The following is a 21,124-nucleotide window of genomic DNA, read 5'->3' on the forward strand; positions in this document are numbered from 1 at the left end:
AAAGCTTTTTCAGCACAAGACTTGAGCTATAAATGCTGTTTCTCCTTGGGACTCAAATGTACAAAACCGCTTTGTGATTTGGCGCTAATGTCTACTTTAATAGCATCTTTCCATCATCAAAATAATACTGAATGAATAAATGCCCTTTGCTGAAATGTCATGAACTCAACAAAAACTTCTATCGTCAGCTAAAGGACGCAAAACAAACTCATATACTCGTCTTTATGTTGTTTTATCTTGTCACACGTCATTTTGTATTTGTCTGTGTTCGTTTTATGTCCTCATTTTTGTCTTGTTACAACATTTCTCTGATTTGTCATTTTCAGCGAGTTGCATTTTTTTCATCACTTTGTCTCGTTCTGTCTTTTACGTTATTTTATTCGTCGCTCCTCTGCATGTCACCTGGCTTTGTTGAAACTCTGGTATCATACTATTGCAGAGTCAGAAGAGGCCAACAAAAAATCCACCCGCTGTGGAAGTTGAACTCTTTTAACGTTTTTAAACCCATTTTATAGTTTTTATGTAGTGAAAGCATCCGGCGTCGTCTTCATTTGCAATTTCGTCAAACATCTTCTCTGACGAAACTACTGGTTGGATTAATTTTAAAACATTTTATGCAATTTCCTTGAGACAATATCTACAAAGCTTGTTCACAGTTTTGAGATACTCTGAGTTTTGAATTTTTGACGAATCTTTGAAATATTTCAAGTGTTTGCTCCTGGAGGATTCTGTTGGGTTTCTGTAAATTGGCTTCAGAGTTTGGTTCCAACCGGCTCTATATGTAAAGTGTCATGAGATAACGTTTGTATATTTTGGCACTGTATAAATAAAATTTGATATGGTTCAAAATTTGCCTTCACTTATAATGGACCATATTTTGATGGTTTATAACATGGAAATGGTTACAAATATCAATATTATTACTACTGAGCACTGATAGGAAGTCATATATGGAGTTTCATTTGGGTCCATGACCTTTGACACTGAGTGACCTTGAAGGGTCAAACTCTTATTCTTCTTCTCTTATATTACTGTGGTGATCATGTCTTCCTTGAGTGACCTTGAAGGACCAAACTCAAGGTCACCAATGTCTAGATTTAAAGCTTCTTCTCTGAAACCGGTAGTCGGATTCATTTCAGATTTTATATGTAGCTTCCTCGGCACAACGTCTACAAAGTTAGCTCAGTTTGGAGAAATTTAGATTTTTTTTATTTTTTATGATTTTGACAACCTCAAAAACTCAAGTTATTATTGATGCTTGATAGAACATGACGGTGAGATACAGGGCTATTGGTCCCATTTTTTATACTGTACGATGATCATCATGATGCTGGAATTGCTCACTGTGGGATCTATCTATCTATCTATCTATCTATCTATCTATCTATCTATCTATCTATCTATCTATCTATCTATCTATCTATCTATCTATCTATCTTGTATATTTCTTGGCAGTTCTTCGACCCATGTCAGATACAATGACTTCCAAACTTCATTAAAAACCAGCATAAAGGCTACACTGCCTTTCACTAACTGGTCACAATAAAAACATCATTTATGTGACAACATTTTGTTTGGTTGCACCTCAGGTCTGAAGAGGTGCAACCAAATATAGACACAGTTTTACACTAAACTACCTACATTAAAAATACTGAAGAGAAAACCTTAGGTATAGCTGGTGCAACCAACCACTGTCACACATAAAAGCAGTGTTTAAATACGGTACATTATGTGTCAAGGCTGGATGGGGGGGTGGGTTAGGCTGCAGTATCATCTCTACCAACAGGAAACGGCGTTATTTCTTTCACAATCCGTTCCGCTATGGCTCTGCTGCTGGCGACAATCAGCCTCCGAGACATCAGATCAAATGGACCGCCTGAAAGAGAGGACAATGTCAACCGTGACAAATTTAAGAGGACCATCAGATTTGTTTTTCATCAGTGACAGTAAACTAAATTATCATGTGACACTTTGTCCCCTCTATTGCTTCTTTCCTATGTTGTTTTTTTATTGAACTTTTCATAGGCTTGGTACATGGCAAACTTAATATGTTTCTCCATACAAGAACAGGTAGTATATAATTAACAATTAACTCTGGCGACAGACTCAACATACTCATTATCTCATAAACATAAAAGTTCAAAAATAAAATACATAAAAAAAGACAGGCAGCAGATACAAAAGAAGGTGAGTACATAATATCAACTAGTAAATATCTGTATAGACACACACACACCTGTACATGTACTCATACATTCTTACATACAGACCTAGCTACTTTCATGTAATCCCAAAACATGTCCCAAAGGGTCACCCCCTTCTCTCTGTCATCACTTATTTTACTAAACATACAGAAAAAATTGCACAAAACAACAGTGATTAATCACTGCAATTACTTAAATACCTGAACTGTAATGCAATTCTCAGAACAAGAACAGTATGTTGGTAAATCGACAGGCAATCGGACACTCCCTCCTTAAAACAAAACAAAACAAAACAAAAACAAAACAAAAAAGAACGGCTCTTTACAAAGACTTGGTTCCCATCATTCATTTCAAAGAGCTGTTCAAAAGATTTGATTCGTTTGTGAACGTCACATCACTACTAAGCATAGATTCATAGGATGCAGTTTCAGTCATTGCACAAACCCATTCTTTCATCTGTGGAGTTTCTGATGTTTTCCAACGTCTTAGAATGACTCAACTAGCTGTTGTTGTACCCGCTGAAATTACCGAAAAGTTACATTTGGTTTTACTGGATAAGGTCTTTCCTACGTTTTTAAAATGTCGTTGCAGTATGTTCACAAAACTCTAATGTAGTTGCTCTTTTGGAAGTAGTGGCAATTGTCGAATGTGCATTTCTAGAAGATGGGTTCCTTAGTTCCCTCAAACTAAGGCCAGCAGTGTTTTCAGTAGAAGTTCAGGCCAAATTCAAGATCATATTTCCAAAGTTGCGCTGCTTCCTGTTTCAAGTACAAAGCCACCAGCTGCCAGCTTGTCATCTTTTAGTGTGTTTCACATGCAGCTGTGTGCAGATGAAGAAGAAAATCCAATAACAACAAGAATTAGTAATGATAAATAATTCATAAACATTAATAATGTGTTTGCACCGAAAGAACAGCGGTCTGTTCTCACTGCTTTGTTCTGTAAAGCAATCTCCTACAGCAATCACACTGTTTTTCCACAATTCAGTCACCCTGCTGCTGCCGCTTCCGTCATTTCACCCAGTGACTCAGCAGCCTTTGAAAAGTTGAGCAGAAGTGGTGTTTGTAGAGCTCAAGTCATCTCAGTAACTCACCCGAAATATCCATGATAACTCCTCCAGCTTCTGTAACAACTGCCGCCCCGCCAGCCATGTCCCAGCAGTGGATGCCCATGTGATAGTATGCGTCAGCTGAGCCACACGCCACCAGACACATGTTGACGGCGGCGCTGCCCGGAGAGCGGATTCTGTGGATGGAAACAGGATTTCTGCTGTGACACACACTTCACTTCTACAGGGTTTAGACCAAGTTTAACAGAGTTCACAAAGCTTTTTATTAATACTTAGAATTAAGTTTAATGCCACATTCACTGGCCAATAAAAAAGCAGGACCAATGTACCTGTATCTCTCTGACATGTTCTATCATGAATCAATACCCACTTGAAATTGCGAGGTTGTCCGGTTAAGTCTCTATGTTAGAGTCCTGTGGTGTTGATGCAGGGGATCAATGTCCCACTAGAAGTGGGTGGTACTTTCACTGGAGGAGAACTCAACTAATTGAAATGAAAGTCCGTATATGGCTTATTATCAGTGCTCAATAGTAACTATATTGATATCTGTGACCATTTACATGTTATAAACCATCAAAATATGGACTATTATAAGTAAAGGCAAATTTTTAATAATTCAAAAATTCATCAAAAATTCCAAAAATCTAAATATTTCCAAACTATGAGCAGACTTTATAGACGTTGTCCCAAGGAAGATACATATTAAATTTAAAATGAATCAGATCAGTAGTTTTGGAGAAGACTGTTGAAACCTAGACATTGGTGACCTTGAGTTTGACACATTCAAGGTCACTCAAGGTCAAAGGTCATGGACCCAAATGAAAATCCATAAATGACTTCCTATCGGTGCCCATTAGTAACTATACTGATATCTGGACACATTTACATGTTATAAACCATCAAAACATGACCTATTATAAGTAAAGGCAAACGTTTAATATTTCACAAATTCGTCAAAAATTCAAAAATCTAAATCTCAAAACTGCGGTCTAACATTGTCCAAAGAAAGATTCATAAAAAATTTGAAATTAATCCAACCAGTAGTTTCGTGAGAGAACGTGTTTGAAGAAATTGCTAACAAAGACGCCGCTGCCGGACACAGCGCCTTCACTATAGCTCATGACCTATTGGGGCTATGTGAGCTAATAAATGAGTAAAGTTTACTTGGTTTAACACTTTTCAGAGAGTAAGACAACAAATTACACTAGGATGAACAACAAAAGAGACCTAAAAATACACAACAGGGTCACAAAGTCACTAAAATACTTCTCAAGAAGAAAAGTTGCTTAAAAATTACCATAAATACTGTAAAAGAAATATATTATAAATATATATAATATATATATTCATAAAATATCTGCAGAGAAGAACTTGTAAGAATTTAATATGGTGCATGTACTTTATGCTATACTGTCATTATACCGACATGGGTGACTCCAGTCGATCATTTCCAGTGAGAAATAAGTTGTCTGTCATGAATATGGTGTCAAATAAGTGCAAAACGTACTGTCACAGTGGTCATGACCTTTGACCTTTTGGATATATTATTATTTTAGCAAGTCAATTTTTGACATGTTCACTAAACTTGCACTGATTACAATTTTTTGGCCCAATCCAGATTTCTGATTTGCAGGGTGCTTGGATGGCCGATACCACTTTTGGCTGATTCTGATGTCATTTTCTCCAAACACAACACACAAGACATCGCAGAGTAACTTTCCTATCAGAACATTTATTTTAAAAATAGAAGATAAGTGTGCAAAAAGGTGCCAGGTTTTCTGTATAAAAGCAGGTGCATTGATTGAAACGCCTGGTTTTTAGTGAGTCCCGTCTCGTACCAGCAGCTGAAAATTATCATACAGGCTCAATTTTTATTCTGACATGGTTCAGACCATCTACTTTAGTAACATCTTCTCATAGACTGTACATAGTACACGCTGCAACCTAGTTTTACTTTTAAATAATCGAACAGAACCTTGGAAAAAATCAAGCGTCTCTACATATGTGGAGCACAAGTTGAACCCCTGCACTGAATGGACCAGAACACTATTTATACATTCACAACTTCTACATGCTTTGGGCTGAATCAAGGTCCTGCCTCATGAGTAGAGAAGCACGTGAAAGGATGAAGAAAAACGAGTGCAGCACTATGCAAAGGATCTGTATTAGGGATGCAAATGATTGATTAATTCATTAATCATTCAAATTTATTCTATTTGTTGATTGCTTGTTTGTTTGTTTTTAAATGGACTCCCAAGTCTGCAAATAAAGATGATGATGATTAGTTGGTTGACCTTGTCGATCGATTAACGATTAATTGGTAAGTGCCGATTTTCCTGTGAACCTGAATTTCTCTTTCAATAGGGTCTGTAAGACTAAAAGCTAAATATTGTTTATATACGTCATGAAAACAGCATGTCATATTCCTTAATGATTGATTTATTGTACCATTGGATACAAACAGGCAATGACATTTATGGAGAACTAAAGAAATTCTGCAGAGAAATTAAAAAAAGATAAATGGGTCTAACAAGGGGCGGTTTACAAGAAATGGGCATTTCTGACTTTGCATCATTACCTGACACGATGGAGTGAGATTTCAGCACGGGGGATGGATCTCCAGGAGCGTGGAGATGCCATGCCACCACACCCCCACCCCACCCCTGCTATTGTTCCGTGGACACCGGGGTGACCGACATACATTATAGATGAGTTTCAATGTTTACTAACAACAGGGATGCGCGCGCAACTCGGAGGCAAAAACACCAGTACCAGCTACCAGTCACATCAGTCGCGTACACCTCCAGGCTCTCCCCCGGAACTGGTGAACGAGCCGATATGTTAGCTCTAAAACAGTCCATTAACTGTCTCTGTCCAAAAGCCGATCCCATCTTCTCTTTCACGGCTGCATAATTTGACTTGACCGCATCGGGAAGGCTGTCCCATAGAAGAAAAGCAGACTGTCACAGACGGGTGGGGAGTATTGTCACCAGCTCCAACTGAACTCACAGGTGTCACCTGCCGTAGCTCCGACTGCCACTTCCAGCTGAGGAAACTCTGGCTGCCATCGCCAGCAAAGGGAGCAGGAAGATCCACCATCACTCTGTCTCTGTAGGGTGATAGGCCAGGGGAAGCCCTCCTGGTAGGTTTAAAGGGGTCTTCATCACCGTACCACATGATGACAATTCTTTTTTTCCACGCCGCTAAGCACAACAGACACACAGGTTAACTATACTGAAAAGCTACGCTAACCGCGGTAATAACTATAAACAGTGGTCGGCAGAACGGAACACCTGCTGCCACCAATGGAACCCAGCGGTCTTTCTGCGTAATTTATATTTGGTGAAAGCTAAGTAATAAACGGCACACAGGAGTCTAGCAGGTCCATCGTTTAACACGCTACGAACTCGGTGTGACTTCCGCCTCCAAGACTTAATGTATGAGTATGTCACATGAAACTCATCTATAAACTGTGGCCTGGATCAGGAGCCTGGAGGATGCTTTCAACTTCTGTCTCACTGACCAGATAGTCCAGATGACCGTGGACTAGACCGACCTCCAGGGAAAACGCTCCATCCGGGACCAGACCGATACCAACCCCACATACAGTATGTGCGCGTATTTGGGCGGGGGTGCACAGCTCCCACAACCAGGTAACCCCCAGCATGTGCGACAAAGAGATGGTTCTAACACATCAACGCCACAATCCGGTTCAATGATCACCTATCTGTGCCGCGGCGTTGAAGTGTGGACAAGCCGGCAGCCTTCAGACAGGTGTGGGACAGGTGGACAACCACCCCCCCCCCCCCCCCCCACCACCCCCCCCACCCCAATATTCAACCTCAGTGATGAAGCCTACTCTAGGCAGTGGCACCCCCTACTGTCAACACCACATATACCGCTGTGGAAAAGGCCAAGTAACTGACAATTTTTGTAATTTAATCGAGCAAATTCTTATCGACAATTAACTGATAGTTGATTATTTGTTTACATCCTTAATCCGTATCCTGTTTGTGTTTGGTAATTAATTAATTTTATCGTGTACTGAAGGGGTCAAATTATGGTACATTATGGGATTTTTTTTTTTTTATTGATCATACATCGTACAGAAGGTAAATTATTGTACAAATACGATTATTATCGTAGGCCTGGCTGGGCCCGGTTCTAGAGGGGGGGACAAGAGTGGGTAATACCCCCTTAAACAAACGTCCTGCCCCGTCAAATGAAAGTTTGCGAAGGTAGGAAAACAGAAAATGAGGTACACAACAGTGGGGGACTGGAGGAATTAGTAAAGCGTCTTAAGTTTCACTTTCACTTTGTACAGTCGTATGGTGTGTGCATACTAAGTGTGAGGTATGTACGCACACGGAACACCCCACACACACACACACACCTTCACATTCCAGATTGCCACCTCATACATGACTATCTGGAACCCACCCTGCGGCACAGCAGGAATTTGACCTGCACTCAAAATCGGACAATTTCAGGGTGATCGGCCAGTCACAGGTCATGGCCGATCACATGAAAATCAGCCAATTTCCAAGCATGGGTGATTAATTGGTGCAAGTCTAGTGTTCACAGTGATTTTAGCTGTACAGGTTAGATGGACAGTGAGACATGAGGACAACTTCAAAATGTAGTGAAAACAGTAAAGCAGACTACAGTATGAAGAATGAGGGGTATAAAGGCCTGCAGGTTCACAGTTTGCACTGCAGATGGAGGGATTACTTTAGCGTTATTCGGTTTTATACATGATGAGTCACATTCTGTTAAAGTTGTGAACATTAGAAAACAGGTGTGTGTATATATATATGATTAATTCAATCAGTGTCCTTAACCCTGGTACTGGTGAAGATCCAGAGTTAACTGTTCCCCACACACGGCTCCTGATGCTAGGTGTGTGTATTAGGGTAAAATGCAGAGAACCTTGTACTTATTCTATAACACTGCATGAAAGAATGATAAAATCCTCAAATCCTCCATCTGTAATGACTACAAAATGTAAATTCTGGGCCCCTAAAAAGTATACAAGTTCTTTTTTTGTGAAGCACAGTGCTGTCACACTTCACTATTAACATACGCATATTGTATACATGAATAAGAATGATTCTGTCTGCCATGTTGTTGAATTGTGTGATAATATGATTTTTACACACCAACATAAATACATGTCATAACCATAAAAAGACATTCATTTGAAGTAGAGAGCTCAAATATTCTTTAAAAAAACAAAAAGGTTTACCTGCTGTGTTTATGCAAGTCAACATGAGAAGACTCAATTTTGCTCCCAACATAAATTTAACCACAAGTTGTTTCAAGTGACTGTTTTGTAAGAAGCTGTCTTCACGATCAAATTAAACTTCCTTTTTTATTACAAAGTATTGTGGCAAGAACCAAAAGAAGACAAGTAACCTGCTCTGTGAAACTCTGTGACATTCTTAGTGGCAGCGCTTATTTGCACAACAGAACTCAAGCTGCAAGTAGACATTGGTCCTAAAGTAATAAGTATTTTATATATTATTTATGACCGTTCAGTATTTAATTCTACTGAAGGTCATACATCTTAGTTTTTTAACCATCAAATCCATTATGTTTAAAACCTTATTTGTGTTTTATTATCCTCTAAAGGCCTTGCTGGTTCTGTGTTAGTGTGTGTTTCTGATGTTTTCATATCTACCCATGAACAGGGATAGTGAGGATCTTCTTCATGTTGTCCATCATAGTTTTGAAAACTTCTGGATTCTTCTTGAAACCCATTTCTGTCAGTACCAGAGACTTGCTGATGTCTTTGGGTAAAACAAACAAACAAACAAACAAACAAACAAACAAACAAAAGATGTCAGCAAAAAAAATCCTGTTTAACCCTTAAAGACCCACAGCTATTTTTGTCACAATATCCAAATGATATTTTTTTGTCTTTCCCGAGTCATTTGTCACCATTTATCATAATATCATCCTTTGCATTTGACGGTTTTCAATGAAAATCAGGTATTTTCCTATATTTAATTTACTGGTCATGTACAGGTTCATAAAAGCTCAGAGTAAATGCAAAAATTATTCAATCAAATCAGGAAAAAATGAGCAAAAAGTGACATTTTCCACTAAATACATCATTAACTAAATATGAAAACAAGCATCCACTGATCAAATTCCATGATTTTACTGGTGAACCAATGTTGTAGAAGATGACGGTGTTTCCATGGTAACTACAGAGCCTCTGAAAGTCCAAATGGGTCATATCTGATGACCATGAAAAGATGACAAACTGCACTTTATACCCATTATTTACATGTATTGATAGGATTAATGGATCAACAGGTATTAAACATTTTAGATCCATAGATGGTTTAGGTCACCAGTGGCTGTTTGGGTCTTTACGGGTTAAGACAGACTCTGTGGAGATACAGTTATATATATAAAAAGTGGCCAACCAGAAATGCCCCTTGAAATGCAAAAATTACACTGAAGATATGAACAATCAAGGCTTTTAAAATCACTTTAGTTCAGGTTCCACATACAGACCAATATGATCCAAAGTGGATCAGACCAGTAAAATACTATTGTAATATCATAACCTCTAAATAATGACAACCACAAATTATTTGCTTTGTTTTAGGTTAAAAAAGTCAAACTGCATGAAAATGTTTATGTTTCCAAAGTATTCTTTTACAAAAAATGTGAATTAGTTAAACAAATATAAACAACCTGAAATATCTAAAGAGCAGTAAGTGCAATTTTAACAATAGTCTAAATTTTACTAAATATTTTAAGTATTTGTAGATCGGTAAGTTGTAATATACTTGTGTAGCCTAAATGGTTAACTGAGAATATTCTTAAAATTGTGATTTCGTTTAACCCATGAAGACCCAAACATTCACCGATGACCAAAACCATGTACTGATCTAAACTGTTTAATACCTGTTGATCCACTAATCTGATTAATGCATGTAAATAATTGGTGTAAAATACAGTTTGTCATTTTTTCATGGTCATCAGATATGACTCATTTGGACGTTCAGAGGCTCTGTAGTTACCGTGGAAACACCATCATCTTCTACAACATTGACTCAACAGTAAAACCCATGAAGTTGGATCAATGACAGTCAATGAATACACTGGGTTTATGATCAGTTAATGAGGGGATGGACTGAAAAAAAAAAAAAACACTTTTTTTTCAGTTTTCTCTGCTTCTGTAATAATAACTTTCAACTTTAATGTGAGCTTTTATGAACATCTACATCAGGGGTATCCAATCCTGGTCCTCAAGGGCATGCATGTTTTAGATGTGTCCCTCTTCCAACACACCTGATTCAAATGATAAGCCTATCTTCAAGCTCTGCAGAAGCCTGATAATGACCGTTAGGTGTGCTATCTAAAACAGGCAGGATAAGGGCCCTCGAGGACCAGGATTGGACACCCCGAGCTACATGATCAGTGAATTAAATATAGAAAAATACTTGATTTTTACTGGAAAACCACAAAGTAAAGAGAATACATTACAATAAATGAAGAAATGTTAAATATAGAGGAAAAAACTAAAAGTAGTGCTGGGACTTTATGGGTTAAGATATTTCTGGTTGTTCGTGTTATTCCGATTTTTGAGGAAACTTTGTAGATGTAAGCATTTCCTTGATGTAATTTTACTTTTTTCACTGTTATTATTTTACTACTTCAGACCCACTTGAGACCATATTTGGCTGGAATGTGGCCCCTGAACTAAGAAGAGTCTGACACCCTTGGTATAAGCTATGGGGTTTTGTCTCCACCTGGTGGATTTACTGATACTGCAACACACAAGTCTGAGTACTGGATATGAGAATATTCACCGTCTTGTCCAGACACTTTAATCGGCAGGCCGTTGCAGAAGGCTCCTTTCCCTTTCCGTGCTGTATACAATTTGTCCTCGATGCAGCTGTAGACAATGCCGAACTCTATCTGATAAAGGTGCAGCACAGAAAACACAGATGACTAATGCTGTGTGGAGGAAGAAGGCTAAGAATAGAAGGGCCTAAAACAAGAGCGTTTAAAGGGAAATCCAGAGCTCATGAGCTGTTCACTGGGTTACTGGGCTAATTACATTATTAACATTTCTTATAATTATCTCATTACAGTGTCATGTGCTTCTACAACATGAAAAAAACAATCTGATTCACAAGCTGTAACGCCTACCTCTTTGTTGACAGTGAAGCCGATTGACACAGACACGAATGGGAACCTGCGCACAAGAAATCCACATCGTTAAACACGTATGTATTAAAAAAAAGATCGCTTTAGATTAAAACCTCAATCGATTTCTATTATAAGTTCAGTTTCATCGAGGCGGTCTAATTTTCCCTGACAGAGAGGGCGTCGTAGGCAAGAACCTAATTAAAAGATAAAAATAGTTAAGGAGAGACAGGGATAAAACACATCCAGTATAGCATCGGGTTTTTTAATGGGCCGTGCAGCAGCCAGTACCTGTGGACGAAGTTGGTGGTGCCGTCGATGGGGTCAATGATCCAAGTGGGATTGTCGGTTAGGACACTGGGGGCTCCTGCTGCTACGGACTCCTCACCTATAAAGCTTGAACGCAGAAAAATAAAAAGAGAAAATCAAAAATGTGTCAATTTCATGCATCGATACCATCATGTCGGCTGTAACTTTAAGGATATTATTGCACTTGCAGTTGTCTGAGGGCTCAGTTTACATTCCGTTTGCTACTAGAGCATGTAATATGTGATTTATATACAAATATAATTATATTCTTTTGCCTGGATGAGCACTACTACAAAGAATAAGCCCGATAATGTCTCTTTTACAACCCCAAATCAGAAGAAATCAACACAGTATATTAAAATTCGACCTGAAACCATTGATTAGTACATTATCTTTGAAAACAAAACACAATATTAACACACATGTAACTTGTTTTGTTTTGTTCCCCCCAGTGTGAACACCTATTTCTACATTGGTTATTGAAATGTGTTTTGACAAAACATTTACCACTTTGGATTGTTGCCATGTCTTTTCACTTAAAGACATTAAAAAAGGCAGCAGAGAGAAAGCGATGAAGTGTTTCAGGTGTTTCATTCGTCCTGCAAATAAGTCTTACAGAGTGCAACAACGCAAGGGCTTCATTGTAAGACTTTTTGTTTTAAGATGTGTCATTCATTCTTTATTGGGTACAATTCCAACTGCATCAGGTCAGTCCAGCATCTGTATCCTCTTTTTACTCAGCCAGGATTTTGTAATGTGGGTCGTCATCGTGTTGCTCAAATATGCATGGGCGTCCCTGGAAAAGACGTCGTATTGAAAGCACCTGGTGTCGCTTGTAAATGTCAATGTGACTTTCAGCAATAATCACAGAAGTCACAACGACCTTTGAACTGATATTTCTTCTTCTTCCTCCTCCTCTGTCAAACTCAGGCACTTTTAAGGGTCATTTTAAAAACCTTATCACTGGGGTCTACATTTAAACATCCAAAATTATGTTTCATAATGGCAAAAACTTTCAAAATTAAAAGGAGAACACATAAGTTTGATCCAAACAAGGGAAAGCTATTTGGTGTTCTTCAGACACACTCGCACCGAGGTAAAGATTAAGATAAACATGTACCTGGAGTCGACCTGAGAACACCCGCTAATTTTATTTTTTGACATAAAGTTTTATTTTTCAAAATGTAGCCCATCACGTCTCTATAAGTAGCTTTGGCTTGACATTTAACCTGGCAGAGTTAATATTAAAAATAAAGAAATCATATCACAGAGTTAGAATTGCAAGCGCTTAAACTAAAATTCGAGCACTTTTCAGACCTTGAAAACACAATATTGAAATTCAAGCATTTTCTTCTTCTTCTTCTTCTTCTTCTTCTTCTTCTTCTTCTTCTTCTTCTTCTTTCTTCTTCTTCTTCTTCTTCTTCTTCTTCTTCTTCTTCTTCTTCTTCTTCTTCTTCTTCTTCTTCTTCTTCTTCTTCTTCTTTTCTTCTTCTTCTTCTTCTTCTTCTTCTTCTTCTTCTTCTTCTTCTTCTTCTTCTTCTTCTTCTTCTTCTTCTTCTTCTTCTCTGAGTGAGGGTCCATCCCAGGACTCAGTTAACATAGGGCTGGGGTGTCAAACTCATTTTAGTTCAGGGGCCACATTCGGCTTAATTTGATCTGAAGTGGGCCAAACCAGTAAAATAATAACATAATCATATATATAAATAATGTCAACTCCAAACTTTTCTCTTTGTTTTAGAGCGTAAAAAGTCAATTAACATTATGAAAAGGTTTACATCTACAAACTATCCTTTCAAAAGATGTGAATAACATGAACAAACTGAAAAAATAAGTGCAATTTTAGCAATATTCTGCCTCAGTTTATCATTTACACATGTGCATTATAACTTACAGATCACAGTGGATCTACAGGGTGTCCCATAAGTCTCCATACACAGGAAAAATAAACGTTTCTTGACATAAACCATTTTTATTTATATAATATGCTCTATATGACTGCCATTTTGTCGGGAACACATTTCAATGGGTGTCCTCCACTGCTGAAGAACTATAAAGAAGAAATATAAAGAAATACATGTTAGAACCACATGTATTATGTCTCCTATGTATGGAGACTTATGGGACACCCTGTACAAATACACAGAACATTTAGTAACAGGCAGAATCTTATTAAAATTACACTTACTTCTCTTAAGACATTTCAGGTTGTTCATATTTGTTCAGGTTATTCACATTTTTTGCGAAATTATACATTGTTTTAGTGTAAATACATGAAAATATTTACATTTGCAAAGAGCAAAATTTGGAGTTGTCATTATTTATATGTTCTTTTGATAGCATTTTACTGGTCCTGCCCAAATGAGATTGAATTGGTCTGAATATGGAACCTGAACTACAATGACTGTTAACATCTTAGTGTAATTTTTGCATTTCATAAATTAATCCCAAGGGCCGGACTGGAGCCTTTGACGGGCCAGATTTGGTCCCCGGGCTGCACGTTTGACACCTGTGACATTGGGTTTCTTTCTGGGCTTTGTTCATGTAAGTTTGTATTATAGTGCTTGACATAAATTTGCTGATTAAAGTTAAGGTGCAGATGTAATTCTGTTCTGCGCTGTAGAAGGTTTAATATCCAAAATCCATTCTTTCACTATTCTTTTAAATATTTCAATAATATCCTCACATACAGTACTTGTTAACAGACCAACAATCCTCTGCGCATCCTTGATCCTAAAAGGTCAGACTTAGCTTTTGCACCAAATCATGACAACAATCATCTATTCACATCATCTGTTTTAACTCGCACTGTGATCTAATTATCTGAACACTTTACTCGTCCTAAATTACCCCGTCCCAACTTTTGGGAATGTGTTACAAGCTTGAACGTCAGGCATGATGTGTATATTAATAAATGATAAATATGTGAAATACATTGTGTTAATTAGTCGTATGTTAGTATCACTTTCGCATTTGGGGTTGTAGAGAAGTTAAGTCCAGAATTATTAACAAAATTTGCAATTATTATTTCTGATGATAAAAGATAATATAAACTAATGGGCCTTGATAAAACATTCTTCTAAGAGTTTCAAGTGACTGCGCAGTGCATTTCCAGCTTCTCTTGTTCGTGTTGGTCGGTGAAGCAGAGCACCTGTGAGTGGGGTACTTTTCCTTGATGGAGGATATAATGAGCTGTTCCACTTTCTGGTCCGTCTCGGTCACGAGGTCAACTGGTGAGCTCTTCTGCATGATGGCAATGTCCTTCTGGAGTGCCTCATGGATCATCTGGCAGAGGCAAAATGACAACAAATTCAGCAGAGGGATTTTTTGGATGACTGGCTACATCTGCTACTGTAATTAGACTAATGTGTCGAGTATTACTACATGCTGTGGTCTGTCTCAGTTCCAAACTATACAGAGTATGTCCTGTCTTAAGTACTTGGTTCATTGTGAATGGATGCAGGCAAAGACATTCACATGCCAAACAAGTTTCAACAATCCGATCAGGAGGGCGGCACTGAATTTCAATTACACACCTCAATAGAAGGGGATTTGTGTAGGAGGGAACACATTTTACACCGCCAAGCATCTCAAGTATTTGAAGATGTCATCCAGCTATCTTCAGACACTTACCAGGATAACAACAAACAACAGGAGGTGTGCATTATATAATCTTCTAGATAGAATTTTAGTAAGTTTAAGATGTTTAGACCAATACTAAACAATGTGGATGAATGCAGATAATCTGAGTTTGACAAAATAAATAAGAAAAAAATACACTATTCTTAAGAATGAAATCCGATTTTACAACATGTATGGTGTTCATTTGTCATACATTTCTGACATAGTCCACTGCTTGTCAGATTTTTGTCATACTCAGATTAGAGGAAAATAGTTTTACCCTCAAAGACCTAAACAACAACCAAAAGCATCTACTCACGTTAAGTGTTTAATAACTCTTGAATCACTAATATTATCAACACATTGAAATAATTAAGGTCAAATGGACTTTCTAAGCAGAATCAGATCTATACGGACAGTCAGAGGCTCAGTAGTGAAAACAGAAACATCATGTTCTGCAACACTAGTTCACCCCCAAACACAAATGACAGTAGCTGTACACACTAGCTTTGATGTTCAGTTAATGATGTATTCCACAGAAAAAGTCACTTTTTTCAGTTTTCTCTCTTTAGATATAATAACCTTTACTCTGAGCTTTCAAGATCATTTATATGATCTGAGAAATATAGGAAAAAACCTGATTTTCACTGAAAAATGCAAAATGCACTGGATGATACAATAGTAAACAGGGATAAACTAGTTAGGAAAGGTTCGATGTGGAGGAAAAATTATCAGGAAGTTGGCACAAAAATATATACATGTGTTTAATAGTTAGAATCAGGTCTGTTCACATTGTTTTTGCCCATATTGTCCTACCCTAATAAAACAGATATTACTAACATATTCTAAACTGTCCAGTAGCAATTTCATTTGATTTGATTTATTTATTTATTTGGAACATGCAAAGAAACAAAATAAAACAAAATAAAACAAAATAAAACATTTAAATGGACAAAATCTATCATCAAGCACATACAAGTCTGAATTTTGCATGGTCGAAAAGGCATAGGAAGAAGTATAAACTTATTTAATCCTACCCCTCAGTGCTTTTACAACTTTATCACTAACTTGATACAAGAATCAAACAATACAATTTTCCTAATTTTAGCATCGAACCACAACAAATACATAATGCAGTAACGGAATTACACACAACAATATGATCATGGCAGCACAGTCATACAAACAGACTTAACAATTCAATCATTTTCTTCAATAATTACAGCAGATTTCTCAATACAACATTATCTATAAACAAACAGCCCTCATTGTCATTATTAAATACTGGACCTCTCAAGAATCATTTCTTTATATCTTTTTTAAACTGAATTATGTTTGATATGTGTTTTATCTCCACACACAATTTGTTCCATAATTTTACTCCACAGATGGTGATACAAAAACTTTTTAACGTAGTGCTTACTTTATGAATCTTTAAATTTAACTTTCCCCTTAAATCATAGCCTCCCTCTCTTTCACAAAACATGTCTTGAATATTGCCTGGCAGTAAGTTATTCTTTGCTTTATACATTATTTAAATAGTTTTGAATTCCACAAGGTCAATGAGTTTTAAAGTTTTAGATTGTAAAAATAGTGGATTTGTATGTTCACGAAAACCAACATTGTGAACGATTCTTATTGCTCTTTTTTGCAGTATAATAAGTCTTTGTAATGAACTTGCATATGTATTTCCCCATACCTCCAAAACGTAACTTAAATAGGGTAAGATCAATGAATTATACAAAATCTGAAGTGATTTTTGATCTAAGATCCCCTTCATCTATTTGTACTTTAATCCTTTCATGCATGAATTACAAGAACCTTAATCAAGATTTTTCTTCCTGAGTGTTTTTATTCATCTGTAGGCATGAAAAAATAATGTGATTGATTTTTTTTTTTTTTTTATGAACCTATTTTACATGGCCCTATAAAAATGTCCACTCAGCTGAACACCGTTCGTTTAAGTTTTTAAGCAAAGAAACATGCATTTACGGACATACTGTGTGAAAACCATGAAATAAAGTATTTTTAACCTCCTGAGACCCAGCAATGCATTTTTGTTTTCTGTAGGGGACAAAAGTTTGACAGTTTTACTTAAAAAATGCTGTCCATTGCAAAGGACATTCCATGAAAAAAATAAATAAAAATAATTTTTAAAAATGTATCTGGGAGAAAAAAACAAAACTGTTGCATTATGCAGTTTCCAATCAAGACAATTGTTTAATGGAAGAAAAGCTAAAATTTTCACATTCCTGGCTGCTAATCTGATGTTTTCTCACATTTGAACATACTACAGGGTGCGGAAGCAAAATTTACAATATTTTGAGGCAGGGATTGAAAGACAGTGTACCAATAGTGACCAATTAGTTTATTGAAAGTCATGAGAATTTACTTGCCACAAGAAAATTTACATAATAGAAAATGTTTTTATTCTATGTGTCCTCCTTCTTTCTCAATAACTGCCTTCACACACTTCCTAAAACTTGCGCAAGTGTTCCTCAAATATTCGGGTGACAGCTTCTCCCATTCTTCTTTAACAGTATCTTCCAGACTTTCTGGTAATAGTTTTGCTCATAGTCATTCTCTTCTTTCCATTATAAACAGTCTTTATGGACACTCCAACTATTTTTGAAATCTCCTTTGGTGTGACGAGTGCATTCAGCAAATCACACACTCTTTGACGTTTGCTTTCCTGATTACTCATATGGGCAAAAGTTTCTGAAAAGGTATGGATAATAGTGTTAGGTATGATTATGACATCAGTATATGTTTGGTTTCAAAACAATTGACGTAGTGCCTGCTGAGAAAAAACAACTAAATGTTCATTGTAAATTTTGCTTCCCCACCCTGTATAATGCTAGTTATTACTCACTCAGATAATATGCAAAAAAACAACAACTTTTTGTTTAAAAAAAAAAAATACAAACTCTACTAACCCTTTCATGCATAGTGGTCACTACAGTGGACAGTTATTCTCCGGCTGTTCTCTTGTATATTCATGGATTTTGTTGTTTTAGTTCCATATCAGCCAACACAGTGGACACTTATGCATCATCTCAAACACTGCAATTCATACAATTTTTGTAACTTTGCTGTCCTTGATAAACCTGATCTGCAGTAACATGTTTCAGTGTAAATCAATTACTAATTATTATTAGACTGTAATTAACAGTTTTCTGAAACAAAAGTTTTGGCTTTTTTTTGTTTTGCATATCCTTCCTGAGACCCAGCAATGCATTTTGTCCTCTATAGGGGACAAAAGTTTGACAGTTTACCTTAAATGCTGTCCATTGCAAAGGACATTCCATTAAAAAAATCAATCAATAAATAAAAATGATTTTAAAAATGTATCTGAAAAAAACTGTTGCATTATGCAGTTTCCAAACAAGATCATTTTTTTGTGTAAAAAAGCTAAAACTGTCAATTTCCTGGGTCTCAGGGGGATATTATCTTCATGAAATGAATAACAACTAGTATTTGAGTATGATAAAATGTGAGAAAACATCAGATTAGTGGCATTAAAAATGTTTTTATTTCATAGTTTTCACACAGTATATTGCTTTCTGATGATGAGTTTTAAATACATGTTTCTTTGCTTCAAAAATTAAATGCATGGTGTCCAGCTGAGTGGACATTTTTGTAACTCCATGAAAAATAGGTTCATAAAAAAACTTTAAATCGCTTTTTTTTTTTCATGCCTAAAGAGGAATAAAAACACTCCAGAAAAAAATATTGACTAAGGTTCTCATAATTCATGCATGAAAAGGTTAATCACAGTCTAATAACAATTAACAATTGATTTAGATAAAAGAACAGGAAAGTTACAGTAATGGTATTAATGTCAGTGTATGGGATGATGCATAAGTGTCCACTGTGTAAGCTGATATGGAACTAAAACAACAAAACACATGAATATATAAGAGAACAGCTGGAGAATAACTGTCCACTGGAGTGACCACTATGCATGAATGGGTTAACTATGATGTACTCTGTGTAAAACGAACGTAACTATAGTGACCTCTACTTAACTTGGTTACAGAAAAGCCCTTAAACTGTGCTTTGTTTACCTTTCCAGCCTGTTTGGTGACCTGCACACAGTGGTCCATGCACTCCTGCCAAGGATCACTCATCTTGCACTGGTTGATATCAGACACTGGCTGTCGGGAGAAGTTATTTGCCGGTAACAGATGTGGGCCACTGTTTGTCGAGACTCTGATTCTGCAGGTCGCATTCAAGCCAGCTGACATACAGGACTGACAAGGAAACCCAGGTTCTGCACTGTTCACCACAGGTAAGACAGCAGGAGAGAACAGAGCACAGGGGTTAGCTACATTAGCTCCTTATGCTAATCGGCTTTCGTGTAGACAAAGTCGAAAGTCAAAGTAGCCGAGTTCGGTTACAACAACGACTACACGTTTTACCAAGAAACACTGCTTTTCTGACTAAATTATGCTATAAAGAGCTTCAGCATCCATTTGTGAGGGCTAAAGCTAACTTACCTCAACTGAATGATTCCCCTCTAAAGCCTTTAAGTCTGGCAGGTGGGACTGACGGCAACTTCCGCTCTGATTGGCCAAATCGATACCACCTGATGTAAAACGTAACCTCTGATTGGTTAGAAGACAACTCATAGACGTATTATGGTTTTTCTACGATACTTTTTTTCCTTTCCAGCAGTTTTATTTTGCTTTAACCCTTTCATGCATGAATTATGAGAACCTTAATCAAGATTTTTTTTTTTTCTGAGTGTTTTTATTCCTCTTTAGACGTGAAAAAAAATAAAGTGACTGAAAATTTTCTTATGAACCTATTTTTTATGGAGTTGCAAAAATGTCCAGTCAGCTGGATACCATGTGTTTAATTTTTGAAGCAAAGAATCATGTATTTACTGATATATTGTGTGAAAACTATTAAATAAAAACTTTTTTAATGCTGCTAATCTGATGTTTTCTCACATTTTAACATACACTAATACTAGTCATTACTCACTTCATGGATATAATATAAAAAAAAAACCAAAAACAAAAACCTGTTAATTACAGTTTAATAACAATAACAAGTAATTGATTTACACTTAAACATGTTAGTGCAGATCAAGTTTTATCAAGAACAGAAAAGTTACAGTAACGGTATGCATTCCATTGTATGGGATGGTACATGCACTGCAAAAATCTAAAGCTTACCAAGTGTATTTTTCTCATTTCTAGTCAAAAATATCTCATCGCACTTGAAATAAGACATAATCACCTAAAGAGTAACGTTTTTTTTTTTTTTTTTTTGCTTAATTCAAGCAAGAAAATCTGCCAATGGAACAAGTGAAAATGATCTTGGTAAGATTTCTTGACATCAGATTTTCCAGATGTATTGTCTAAAAATCAGTTCTTATATCTCACTGAAAAGTTACACTTTAGGTGATTGTGTCTGATTTTAAGTGTGATGAGATATTTGGACTAGAAATGGGAAAAATACACTTGGTCAGATCTAGATTTTTGCAGTGTGAGTGTCCACTGTGTTCGCTGATATGGAACTAAAACAACAAAATCCATGAATATACAAGAGAACAGCTGTGCACTGTAGTGACCACTATGCATGAAAGGGTTAATATTTTTTTATTTATTTATTTTTTTATGTAAAACAGATAACAGAAGATAATTTCGGTTAAAGAGCTTCTGCACACTGGTGTATTAACCATTGTCAAAACATACAGTATATATACGAGGGCTGTTCAATAAGTTCATGGCCTCACCCAGAACAG

General features: G+C 36.7%; 1 protein-coding gene across 2 annotated transcripts; it reads right to left on the reverse strand.

Moving 5' to 3' along the window:
- Positions 1-230: 230 nt before the first annotated feature.
- Positions 231-19,925, reverse strand: LOC115411115 (inositol monophosphatase 1). 2 transcript variants are annotated; one of them, XM_030123059.1, is made up of 9 exons: positions 19,869-19,925; positions 19,437-19,622; positions 14,900-15,033; positions 11,734-11,838; positions 11,446-11,491; positions 11,103-11,211; positions 8,954-9,062; positions 3,298-3,449; positions 231-1,876 (listed from the first exon to the last, which is right to left on the reverse strand). In XM_030123059.1, the coding sequence occupies exons 2-9, from the start codon at positions 19,614-19,616 to the stop codon at positions 1,758-1,760; spliced, it is 954 nt and encodes a 317-aa protein (XP_029978919.1). In that variant the 5' UTR covers positions 19,617-19,622; positions 19,869-19,925; the 3' UTR covers positions 231-1,757. The 2 variants fall into 2 exon arrangements, with proteins under 2 accessions (XP_029978919.1, XP_029978920.1); XM_030123060.1 differs by having other exon boundaries at positions 19,437-19,647; positions 19,869-19,907.
- Positions 19,926-21,124: the final 1,199 nt, after the last annotated feature.

Source organism: Sphaeramia orbicularis, chromosome 20, assembly GCF_902148855.1.
Source record: "Sphaeramia orbicularis chromosome 20, fSphaOr1.1, whole genome shotgun sequence".
Classification (NCBI taxonomy): Eukaryota; Metazoa; Chordata; class Actinopteri; order Kurtiformes; family Apogonidae; genus Sphaeramia; species Sphaeramia orbicularis.